The sequence below is a fragment of the Aulonocara stuartgranti genome, assembly GCF_965226115.1.
Source record: "Aulonocara stuartgranti genome assembly, chromosome: 4".
Classification (NCBI taxonomy): Eukaryota; Metazoa; Chordata; class Actinopteri; order Cichliformes; family Cichlidae; genus Aulonocara; species Aulonocara stuartgranti.
In genome coordinates this window covers 25,436,094-25,448,843 of record NC_138942.1, presented here as the reverse complement: position 1 = coordinate 25,448,843, position 12,750 = coordinate 25,436,094, and the positions used below count along the sequence as shown (strand labels likewise).

Here is a 12,750-nt window from a genome sequence, read left to right as displayed (position 1 = left end):
TCTGGAAGTGTGGGTTGGGTCTTGTATCAACAATTAGGGCACTAAAAGTAATCAAGAATAGTATTCTAAAGTAAGGGCAAGATAAGATAAGATAAGATAAGATAAGATAAGATAAGATAAGATAAGATAACCTTTATTAGTCCCACACGTGGGAAATTTGTTTTGTCACAGCAGGAAGTGGACAGTGCAAAAGTTATGAGGCAAAAATTAGAATCAAAAATTAGAAGTCTGGAGTTCATCATTATATACCCTATTAATGTGTAGATTTGTGCATCATTACAGCTCATACGACCCTCTTCTTCCTTTGAGAGGTTGCTATTCTCATCACCTGACCAAAAAAACCTCTGAGTCATTCCTCTGACAAGCTGGATTATCAGCCCTGATTACTTTCATACTTACTCAGTACCAGTGTTGGTCAAGTTACTTGAAAAAAGTAATCAGTAACTAATTACCGATTACTTCCCTAAAAAAGAAATCCCGTTACTTTACTGATTACTTATTTTCAAAGATAATTAATTACTTAGTTACTTACTTACTTAGTTACTTTTTAAAAACACAATTTACAACCTGAATAGGTGATAAAGCGATAGATCTTTCAGCCCAATTCTACTTTTCCTGCATAATCCATCATACAAAATGTAATCCAATGGAAAAAAAAAACTTGTTTTATTAGTTTTAACCTTTTAACTTTATGCATCAAGCAAAAATTTAATTATATGCAAAATTCTCTGACTGGAAGAAAATTGTTTAACATTTAAACTTATTTTCTGCACATTCCAGCACATAATTATTATTTTTTTGTGTGTTTACACTCACTCTTTCAAATAGATGCAAGTATGGGGGCAGGGATAGCTCAGTAGGTAAAGTGGTCGCCCCATGATCGGAAGGTCGGCGGTTCGAATCCACTTAACGGCTACCCTGAGGTACCCCTGAGCAAGGTACCGTCCCTACACACTGCTCCCCGGGCGCCTGCTTAGTGGGCTGCCCACTGAGTGAATGGGTCAAATGCAGAGAAAAACAAGTAATTTCCCCATGGGGATCAATAAAGTATCCATTATTATTATTAAAACACAGCAGAAAATAAATAACATCAAAGACTAGTGGTCCTGTTGCTCTATTTTCACCGGTAAAGCAGGAGTAGGGTAGGCGGAGGTTTACCCTGGTGCAGGTGTGGCGCAGTGGTCAGTGGAAGAATCCACGAGTTTCTCTATGAGTTTCCCATTACATGGTAGCGCACTCGGTGCTTGCTTAGACGTTTAGGGTTTTTTTCGCTGTAAATAGAAGTTTTCTTCCCACGCACAACGGACACTAATGTTTTTGTCACTTTTTATGGAATCAAACTCAAAGTAAGGTCAGTACTTCCACGCTTTAAACGCTGAACGCTCATACTCTCTCCTGCACTCGATATATGATCCACTGTTGATCTGCACACAGCTGTTGTCACGAACGTCGCACTCGCTTATGTCACTGTCATGAAACATTTTCGCAAAAAAAATCACAGTTTTAGTAACGCAGTAACACAGCGTTCCTACGGGAAAGTAACAGTAATCTAATTACCGTTTTTGCAATAGTAATCCCTTACTTTACTCGTTACCTGAAAAAAGTAATCAGATTACAGTAACGCGTTACTGCCCATCTCTGGTTACTTCTTTAAAAACACCTTTGTGCTGATTCATAGATTCTTTCCTGTCACATTCTTTTCCCTCCTGAAATTATTATTCAGAGAATTAACACTGGTGTTATTCACTCTCAGTCTGACTAAATCTGCTGCTGCTTATGGACGAATGAGCCTCAAATGAGACAGGTTATTCTTTCCACGCTAAAAAGAAAGAGATAAATGCCCCCTCACCAATATACTGTCGGAAAACCATTTAGACCCTGCTCATTCAGGCACCCCAAGAGTATAACGTACATAGTGTTTCTCTCTGTGTGAGAGAGAGATAGAGAGAGGCAGAAAGCAATTATTTCAGCTCATGTAGCCGCAGCGTAATGGAATAACTTGCCAAATCAAAGCAGATTACGCTTGCGAATCCATGTGATATCAGTTCGTGAATTCAATTTGAGGTGTGTTACACTGTGTGATAATTGCATTTTCTCATTTCTTTTAAATTACATTTGATTGTGATTTCATAAACAGCAAGAGGGATAACTAGGACTGTTTGCTGCAGGAAGAAACATTTATGTAGATCTGGGTTGTCCAAACAGGAAATTAAAACTTAAGACACAACAGCTTCTGACAAATTTTACACATGTTAGAAAGAGGAAAAGAAAAAGGAATCACCAAACTTACATTTACAGGAAATGCTCGATCAAAGTGTAAAACAAGTGATTTTAATCATGGCACCTATTTCCACGTGATTTAACCAAGTACAATAACCCATTTTTGACCATGTCAAACCAACACATTTGGCATTTGGTGGTTTAATGTAATCAGATTACGTTGTATCAACGAAGTATACTTTGTTAGTCAAGGCAATTACTGCTAGTCTTGCTTAATGAACCAATATGGGGGTTGACGATTTCATGGAGGCAAACAATCATTTGCGCTTACATTCATGGGTAATTTAGAATCACCAATTAACCTAACTCTAATTGTGTGAATGCCATTAGGCATTCACACTATAGTGATCCTGTTTCTCTTTAAAGTTTATTCTACCTTATTGTAGTTGCTCAGACCTTTGCTGGTTAACTCCTCCCTCACTTTTCAGCTGATTTTCACCATTCAAACTTTAAACTGTTCTGCGCCTTCTGCTAATGCCTGCTGTATCTTGAGACCAGGAGGCGCAGGTTCGAATCCTATCTGTGCCTCTTGCTGCACATCTTCTCTCCCTGAGTTCTTGACACTCTTCAGTGTAGGCTTTCAAATAAAGCAGTTTTCAGCAGACTTCAACACAGAGTTTTCAGCAGGTAGTTGTCCGTCTTCTGCTTTTTTCAGATTCCACTACGCTGCATTCATGCAGGAAATGCAACTTTTTGTAGTTACACACTGCAAACCAGACAGATTGTGGATTTGAACCCTGGCTCTTCTTGCTGGGAGGCAACAGCACCAACCGTCACGCCACCACGCTGTCAATCCAGGCTTACCAAAACTGGGAAAGCTATGACTACAAGGCTTGATGCAGAATTTTCTGTACGTTTTTGTCCTTGACAGGTTAAACCACAATAAATAGCGATAGCATAAATGTGGTGTGGGTGTAGTTGTCTGCCTCTTAAAACTCCAGCGATTTTCCTGCTGTTTGACATCTAATGTGATCTTGTGAGTCCAGGTAACTCACATGTGTCAAAGTCAAGCCCCGCGGGCCACATCCGGCCCGGCGTACATTTATATTCAGCCCGCAAGATCATTTTATATATATTTATTATTATTGTTATGCATGGCCCGGCGATATAAGGCGCTAATAAAACACAAACTACAGATCCCATAATGCAGCGCTGCGGCCTCCTTGCCAAATGCTAGGCTAACTGGGAACATTCCCGCATCAATTAGCAAACTTCTGTTACCTAGCCCCTCACAATGGCGAAGAGAAAAGTTGATTCTGAAAACAGAGCCTTTCAGCACCGGCAGCGGGAGGCTGAATTTATGTTTACAGACATTGCTGGTAAACCTGTATCTTATTTGTGGAGCTAATGTGGCTGTAATTAAGGAATTTAATTTAAAACGGCACTACAAGACAAAACACAAGCTGAAAAACCGAAATGCAGAAACTACAGAAGGTAGGAGAGCTAAAGAAGAATCTGACATTTCAGCAGAGCAAAATCACAAAGTGAAGCTGTTGTGAAAGCAAGTTTTATTGTCAGGACGACAGGAAAATACATTTTTTAAAACGTATTTCAAAGTGTTGAAAGATTGAGCGCTGGTGTTGAGCAGGATGTAGGATCTAGTAAAGATGCAGGAGGAGAAATGTACCAGTCAGTTATCAGCATATTACTGCATCACACACCAGGAAACGCTGTGTGGTAAAGTCCTAAAAATGGAGCATGTAATGATCACCGTAGCGCAAACCGTACATTTTATCTAAACTAAAGGTTTAAATCACCGTCAATTTCAGTCTTTTATGTGGGAAATAGATTCAGAGTTTGCCGACATTCCTTATCATACAGAGGTCCGTTGGCTGAGTTGGGGAAAAGTTCTCAATCGAGTTTTTGAGCTCAGCAAGGAAATCTGTCAGTTCATGGACATGGCATGTATTATGCGGTGAAGGCATTTCAAGTGAAGCTGTCACAAATGCACCAGTGCAACTTGCCTCACTTTCCCTGTTGCCAAGTAATGTTAACATGAAATTATTTAGTTCTTTGTTTGTTTTGCAAGAAAAAAGCTTCACCCCCCCCCCCCGCACAGACACATCCTTCAACACCTGGTATTCCCAGACAGTCTCCCATCCAAGTACTAACCAAGTCCAACCCTGCTTAGCTTTGTGAGATCACATCCTTCAACCACACACACAAATTTTTTGTTTTTGGACTCCATTGTGGTTTATTTCACACCTCAAACATTTAGTAAACAATTAAACAAATAAAAGTAAACTGCAATAATTTACAGGTAGCAATAAAATAAACGACTAACTCTTTTACGCTACATCCACACCTACACGGATATTTTTGAAAACGCAGCTGTTTCTATGCGTTTGGGCCTTTCGTCCACACGTAAACAGCGTTTCAAATCACTGAAAACTCAGTTTGTGCGTTTATGTGTGGACGCGGAATACAGACTTCGTCACGCAACATCAAAGGTATGTGCCTTTTTTCACGTCACTCTGTGCGCCACATTGTTTACATGAGATGAATTTCTACAATGGCTCTGTGCAAAATGAGTTTAAAAACATGATTTGGACAGGGGGAAGAAATTACGGCAGGATCAGCCTGATATTAGCGAGTGCTCCAGATGCAGGGAAATCTAATTATGTCGCACTTGGCACTTGTGCAGGTGAAGCCAAAGGAAAGATATACTTCACCATATTTTCTAGTCTTTGACTTGGAAGGAAGTTGTTTTCTTTGCAAGCTCCTTTGACTTGTTTTGGAAACATATCTGGCGATGCTTCATCTCCTGCTTTGCGTTTGTGTGGGAGCCCTGTCAAAAACCTGTCCATTATGCCAGCAGTGTCCAAGAGTTCTCTGTTTGATTTTTTTTTCTTTTCATACCACACCCCCCCTGTAATAGCTCTGCGCCCCCCGCCCCCGAGGACGGGCCCCACACTTTGGGAAGCTCTGATTTAAGAAATGATGGCAGAGGAAGAAGTAGCTTGAAATGGGTAAGAATTGGCCAGTCACAGTTGGAGGCTGTGTCAGTGCTATGTTGGATTTCTAGAATGGCACAGGGAAGTAGAAACATAAATACTGCAGTATTAACACATCTCCAGGACGAATTAGGAGACAAGATCACCCACCACACACTTCTTATTAAGAGGAAAACTATGAAAAACGTTTTTCATATGGCTATCTGAGGGCTCTGCTCATATACTGAAGGTTTTAGGTGGATTCTGATGATTCTTGGCTCTTTGTTTTCTCCGTTAATCATTTTATTTATTTGATCATATTTTTAAGATTGTTGACTAACCTTCAAACCTTAATCTAACTTGTCTTTACATAAAGACAGCAGATTCATATTAAAATATATATTTATGCCATGAAGGTGTTATGAGCCATCTCATCTGTCAAGCAAAGAAGGAAACAGGATAATTCTCAATCCGTCAAACTATCTAATCCATTCTGCATATATTAATGCGTGTCACTGTTTATCGGGTGAACCGATGTATGAGAAGACAGTGGACTGGTTCACTTGAGAGCTGAGTTATGTCATTATGTTACGAAGATAAAAACAGTGCAGCTTCTTGTCAGCTACCCGCTGAGTTTTCTGTCAGATTTTTCCTGTTTGAGGTGAAATACGGTTACGCTAAACCCTGGGGGGCCCTTCCACCGACACACTCTTTATGACCTCATTCATGGCTGGCGTGTTCGAGCACACATTTTATAGATACCACTCACCCCACTACTGCTGCTGATTTATTTTTCCATAAAGTGATATGAATATAATGAGTTTATGGAACAGCTTCTTTAGGACAGAGGCTCACCGCAGACACTGACGGGGGTGACTGTTCGGGCGAGGCAGTGGCATTAAATCAGATTTTACTGCTGTTAACCGTTTGAAAATGACAGATTTGCACAGACACGACAAACCTTAAGATGAAGTTTGATGGGATATTTTTCATGGAAGGAACAGCTTCAGTGAAATGTGAACTTAGTCACCGATCCAGGGACTTACGTTTGTCAAACATAGCCTGTTTGGGTGCATGCGTCTGGTTTTGTTCTAAAATCATATATAAAATAGACTTTTTTTTTTAATGTGAATTTATTGTGTTGTGGGTGTTTTTGATTTTTTTCCCCACTGATTGTTGCTTGACTTTAAAGACTGGCTCTAATGGGAAAAACATGTAAGGGCTGGCATACAGACTGGAATTGTGCAATACAGTTAAATATATTTGGAGAATTGTCTAAATTTGAATTCCACAGCTTCTGTCTAAACAGTGTTTTTATTATTATATCATGCCCTCACCCCAGAATATAAGCTGTTGTCCCCTTACCAACCAGTCCGCAGCCTGAGATTGTCAGGAAGGAAACAACTTGCAAGAGAAAGTCCAGCTTTCTGCATCAATAAACCCTTTCAAGTTATTGTTGAAGACGTATTTTATAAGAATGTGTTTGTAACATTTCTTTTTAAAAATTTTATTCTTAACTTAGATTTTATTCTTAACTATTGAGTTATTCCTGTTGCTGTTTACTTGGTTTGTTTCAATCAACAACTTCTCTCAAGCTGAAAAATTAACTGCAGTTCCTCTAATGGCCACATGAGTATTGGCTCCCAGATACAGGAAGCATTAGACGTGCTTGTAGCTTCAGGTCTGAAAAATGAAACCAATACAGAAGTGTCTTAAACCTGCATTCTATCTAAAGACCACCAGATGGCGATAGCTGTGTTTGCAAAAAGGCTTCCAGTCCTATAGAAGTCTATGTGAAAACAGCTTTCTAACTTGAGCCCTCTAAAGACTTTCCTGATGAGTTTATGGGCTCAGTCATTCATTTTGGGTCAGTGAATTAAAAAGTTACATCTATTTTGTAAATTTTGGCCATACTATGTTTCAAATTGGAGGGCAAACTGCAGTCTCAAAGTGCTTTCTCATTAGCAAACCAGTCAATCATGAATCGATAGTCAAGCATTCAGTGCCACAATCAGACCCAACTCTCCTCTCAAGATGGTGGAACAGCGAAAACGCTCATCTTGAGGCTTCAAAATGGCACTTTAGGTGACGTAACAATGACTATGTCCACCGGTTATACAGTCTACACTCGCAAAATAAGCAATTAGATTATCACTGTCTGCTGTTGTGACGACTGTATGAGAGTTTGTAATTTATTTATTCTTTTTTTTTTTTTTTTTTTTAACTTTTCTATTTTGTTAAGGCTCATAGTTAGGGGTGTGGTCACTTTGATCGGCAGGTATTTCAAGAGTTGTAGCTAGCTGCTTTCTGCAAAGACCTCACATTCACTAATTCGAGTTACTAAATCATGTTGGTGTTGTTGGCCTCTTCCTAATCATTGTAATTGGCCTTCAGCTCATCCAAAAACTTTTCCTGAAATTTTTGCTGAGTGAAGTCCAGTGCCCTTTTGCTCTGTTATCACTAGCTTAGCACTAGCAAGCAACCGCTGATAGCTAGTGCTAAGGTGGCCAAAAACAGCAAAGCAATGATGCTTCAAAATGCCAAGTCCAGAAATCAGTTGCTGAAGTCATGGTGGCAAAATGCATGTTTGATGTACCATGTTTGATTTTACTCAGTTTTATTCCAGATGCCAGCCTCTGTATTCATGCATGACCACATGCAAAACACTTTGTAATGCTGGGTTTTGATAAGCGCCAAGCTAATAAACTTCCTTTTTTATTATTACTGTCATTCCTGATGACTTCAAACAACATCATGCAAACTGCTAGCAGACTCTGAGAGGGTGAGAAGCAGGGAAATAGAGAAGTTGCCTTCAGTAGTATGTTAGGTGACAGCTGGACAACCCCTGAATGACAAAATAAGAAGGCATGTGTGCGTAGACATGAGTGAAAAGGAGTGTGTCTGATTATCAAGTGGGGGAAGCAAATCCTTTTGTATTCTCCAGCACCACAACCTCCCTCGTGGCATCAGAGGTATCTGAAGAAAAGATAGGGAGCCAAAACAGTGATATATAAAAAAGACTGAAAGACAAAGAATGACAGTGACCGTCGTGATTGAAGCATGCCGCTGACAGGGCGTGGTCACTTAAAGCCAGAGGGAGATAAAGAACAAGATGAAGCTGAAGGAAAGGGGAAGTGAGATAAATAGGGAAACAGAGAGAGAGTTGGCTTGACACTGTGATACAAAGGTGAAGGAGGAGAGAGCGGACGCCACGTGAGAATTCGTAAAAGTAATGAAAAACGAAGAGGGGAATTGAAAGCATGAGAGAGTTGGAGGGGGCGCGAGGAGTGAGGTGTGGAAGAAAGGAAGGAGGGGATGCAAGGAAGAGCGGAGGAGGGAGGGGGAGAGTGTGTGTGTGTGTGTGTGTGTGTGTGTGTGGGGGGGGGGGGGGGGGGGGGGGTAAAAGGATGAGCTCATTGCAGTCGCTGGGCTGATGGCATGAGGAGGGGAGGGAGGGATGCAGGAGGGGAGGGGTTCCATGCTTGTCTGCGAATCGATAGCCAGCGTCTGAGCACCGCACACACTCACACTCACACTCACACACACACTAAACTGCAGACAGCTCTGCTGGCTGAGCCAGCGTCTGCCTACCGCTGTTCTTCCAGCACCCTTACTGCATCCAGAAACAGCTGACAGCATCCTCAGCCTTTAGATCTCTTTTTTTCCTTTTGTCACTAAACTCTAGTGTATGTAAGACTAGAAGCAGCGCAGAAAGCCGGCTGCTTCTCACGTCTGCTGCTTCCCTTCCCTCGACCTCCCTCCACCCTCTCACTCTCTCTCTCTTCCTAGCTCACACACATCCTATCACATCCACACCCACACCCAAGGATACCTCCTTGCTTCCCTCTGCTGTTTCTCTCACGCCGGTCCTCTTTCTCTTTAACCCTCTACACCTGTAAATACGTATTTCTTGTTATTTCCTCAGAGGAAGAGATGCTTGCCTGACCTCTTTTCTTTCTATTCAAACACTTCTGTGGATTCTTTTTTTTTTAATCGATCCCTGCTCTGCCACTTTGTTGCTACCTGTGGAGGTTCTCTGGTTCTACTTCAGCCTGCCGTCTCACAGAGTAAAGCCCCGCAGAGAGGCACCATGCTGGGATTGGATGTGTGTGAGTTTGGCGGTCAGGTGCTGGAGCTGCTCTGGCTAACTATGTGCTACAGAGGTGAGGCGATGAAGAAGTGCACGCGAGCGTGTGTGTGTGTGTGTGTGTGTGTGTCTTTGTGTGTGTGAATTAATGTAACTTCAGTGACTGAAGTTAATGTTGCTGCTAATCAGTTATCGATTTGTGCTGAATTTTCATGATTTAGAGATAAAATCTAATTTCTGTGTGTGTGTTTAAGAGATGTTCATATGTGTATGTGTGTGTGTATCTGTGAGTCTGTGTGCAATTTGTCTCCATTCTTCCGGGTGTGGACATTTTTATGTCTGACATGAAGCGCTGCCAAGACAAGCCAAAGGTGGCAGATCAATAGCTATTGATCACATCTTACAGTATCCTGCGCGTGTCTCTTTGTGTGCATGTGTGTGGCTTGTGTATGCATGCGCATGTCTTTATGTGCATCTGCATGCATGCTGCCAGCTTTTGACATTTTTTGTAAAAATGTGTCTGTTCATTAATGGGAATGGTGAGGGAAAAAGGTGTGTGCGTCAGTGTGTGGGTGTGTGTGCATTTAGAAGGTTACACAGAGTATGCAGGAGTCATATTACATCACCAACGTTCTGCATTACTTTTAACAGCATCTTCTGCATTTGCAAAACTATAATAAATGCAAGATAAAACTGTGCGAGCGTGTCTGTTACACTGCAGTATTGTTGAACCCTGGTGCAGTACCAGATGGTGGTAAAGCGCTGGGGTTTCCCTTCACACAGGTGTGTGTATAAGTGTGTGTTTTATAAGGTTTAGAAAAGAAAAACGAGCATGATTTAAGGACAGAGCCACAGGAGCGGTGAGAGTGAGGTCTCTTAAGTGGAGAAGTAATGTGCTTCAGAGCCAAGAAAGGCACAGATAATCTATTCTATTAACTGTATGAATTTCAAACAGCAGTTTGACGTGATCGTGCCGCTCCAGGTGTGCAGCAGTGTTACAGCTCTCAGCTCTCAGCTTGTTTCTCCTGCAGACTGAATGCTCAGTGCTTCAGTTTCGGGCGGCCTAAAGTTCAGCTGCTTTTCATTTCTCGAACTGAAGACAGTTTTTCTCTGTTAATCTACCTTTAATTAGGATTTTCAAAGTAAAATTACTCGCTCATGCTTCCATGCCTTCATTTAGATGCATTCATCATATCATGTCCAATATCCTTAAACATGCTACACTTACTAGTTCCTTACAATCAAAATCTGACTGTGGTAATCTTTGCATCGTTTCTTGTTGAAGATAAATGCAAAAAAAATCTGCACCCTGCATCCTCTGTACATTTTTTTCCCTGTGGATATGACACATCAAATATCGTCATTTGGCCAGGACAGAATTTTGAGGACGTGTAGGAGAATTTGATAGGAACGTGGGAGGTGACTGAGTTGGAAGATAAACGGCAAGACGAAGGAGCAAAATGATAAAGCTAGGATGAATGGGAAGCATATCAGTGGAGTTTGTGGTGGAAAGAGAGCGAAGAAACATAAGAGAGCAAAGAGGGAAGGTGGAAATGGTTAGCGCAGGTGAGGAAGAAACTGGGCAGAAGGAAGATGGGGATTTATTGTATTGGAAAAAAAAATAAACATCACCAAAAAACAAAGAAAGCAGAGGGATACCTTGAGATTGACGTGTTCTGTCAGCAGGTGTTACCTGGAAAGAAAAGGGAGCAGCTCACGATATTTTACAAAGAGTGTTGTGTGTATGTGTGGCAGATACAGAGAGAGACACTGGATGAGTGGGTGAGGCCCAAGTGGCTGAACGCTTTTCCTGAGCTGTCAATCAGCAAACACTGTCTCACACAGCGAGCAGCAGGCCTTGAAAAATGCCTCATGGAAATCTCTTTTCTTTTCTAGTCCCTCTGCATTTTATAACCCACGTGATTCCCATGCTTGCTTCCCCCTCTTTTCTCGTTTATACTGTCACTTTTTTCCTTTTTTTCCATCTGAATAGAGCTGATGCTCCATACCTGCCTCCTTCTTCCTTCACGTCTGCCCCTCTTTTTCATCCAAATATTCTTTATTCTCTCTTTAGATTCAACAACATAACTTCCGCGTTTCCCTCCCTAATCCTTCCCCTGTCTTGCCGTCTCTTGCTCACTTCCACCACTCAGGTCTGCATGCACACATGCTGTCAGGTGCCAGATAAGAGATCTAAGAAAACCACTGTATCTAATAATAATAATGTGTATGTGTTAGTCCCCGTAGGGAAATTACTCCTCTGCATTTAACCCATTCACACAGTGAAGCAGTGGGCAGCCACCAATGCAGCGCCCGGGGAGCAGTGTGCTCAGGGTACCTCAGGGTAGCTGTTCAGTGGAGTCGTACCCCGACCTTCGATCATGGGGCAACCACTCTACCTACTGAGCTATCCCTGGTATCTGTTTACGTTCATCATCCCGCCTCCTTTTTTTTGTCCTATTAGTGATAAATGAGGTTTTTATGGGTGAACAGACACATATGAGGGCAATCAAGTCAGTCAATTAGACAACCTGCTGTCTCATCAAGGCTGACAGAGCAGCTGTGGACATATTACTGCGCCTGGGTGTCTGTGTGTGCGTGTGTGCCAAACATTAACAAAAGAGGATGATGATTAAAGGGTGCAGGTTCATTTCCCCAGTCTGCTCATATGACTAAATTTGCGAAAGCCAGTGGATAATCAAGCATAATGATACATTAGCTTGCAAGGTAAAGATGCCATTGCTGTGTTAGCAGTAATACAAGTTGGATTGGGAAGACAGACGCCCTCTCTGCTTTTAAGATTAGGATTCAAACTTTCCTTTTTGATAGAGCGTGTAGTTAGAGCTGGATCAGGTGACCCTGAATCTACCATTAGTTATGTTGCTATAGCTTCAGGCGGCTACTCGACCTGCTATGATGGACGGAACAGTTCTTCTGTAGTCCATATGTGTCCATATACCACAACTACATATTTAACATTTGCCATAATTAACACTATGTTAACATTTGTCTTCTCCCTTTTCTTTTCTCTTCTCTTTCTTTCTCATTCTCTTCATCCCAAACCGGTCGCAGCACATGGCCTCCCTGAGCTGGTTCACAGAGGCTTCTTCCTGTTAAAAGGGAGTTTTTCCTTCCCATTGTCGCCAAGTGCATGCTCATAGTTGGCCATCTGAACGTTGGGATTTCTCTCTTATATTGCAGGATCTTCACCTTACAATATAAAATGCCTTGAGGCAAGTGTCGCTGTGAAGTGATGCTAAATAAATAAAACTGAACTGAACTGAAATAATAATCGTAATTGAACTACATTTAATTATCGCAACATTAAATATATGGCAAACCTTAGTTTGTGAATTTTCAAGAATACGGAGCTCAGCAGTCCTTCTGCAGTCCTTCTGATGGTCAGCAGGGGGAGACAACAGAGGGAGAGCATCAGTATGACAAAAAGGG

At 41.6% G+C, this 12,750-nt stretch overlaps 1 protein-coding gene across 5 annotated transcripts in view; it reads left to right on the top strand.

Annotated features, from left to right (window-relative positions):
• Positions 1-12,750, top strand: part of arhgdig (Rho GDP dissociation inhibitor (GDI) gamma) — a 91,682-nt gene that overhangs the window by 49,021 nt on the left and 29,911 nt on the right. The window contains exon 1 of one of the 5 annotated variants that reach the window (XM_082529785.1): positions 8,858-9,376. The exons of the other annotated variants lie outside the window; for them this stretch is intronic. Coding sequence (XP_082385911.1) covers positions 9,304-9,376 — 73 coding nt within the window. The 5' untranslated portion in view covers positions 8,858-9,303. Of the gene's footprint in view, positions 1-8,857; positions 9,377-12,750 lie in introns of those variants that run through there. 5 annotated transcript variants of the gene reach the window in all.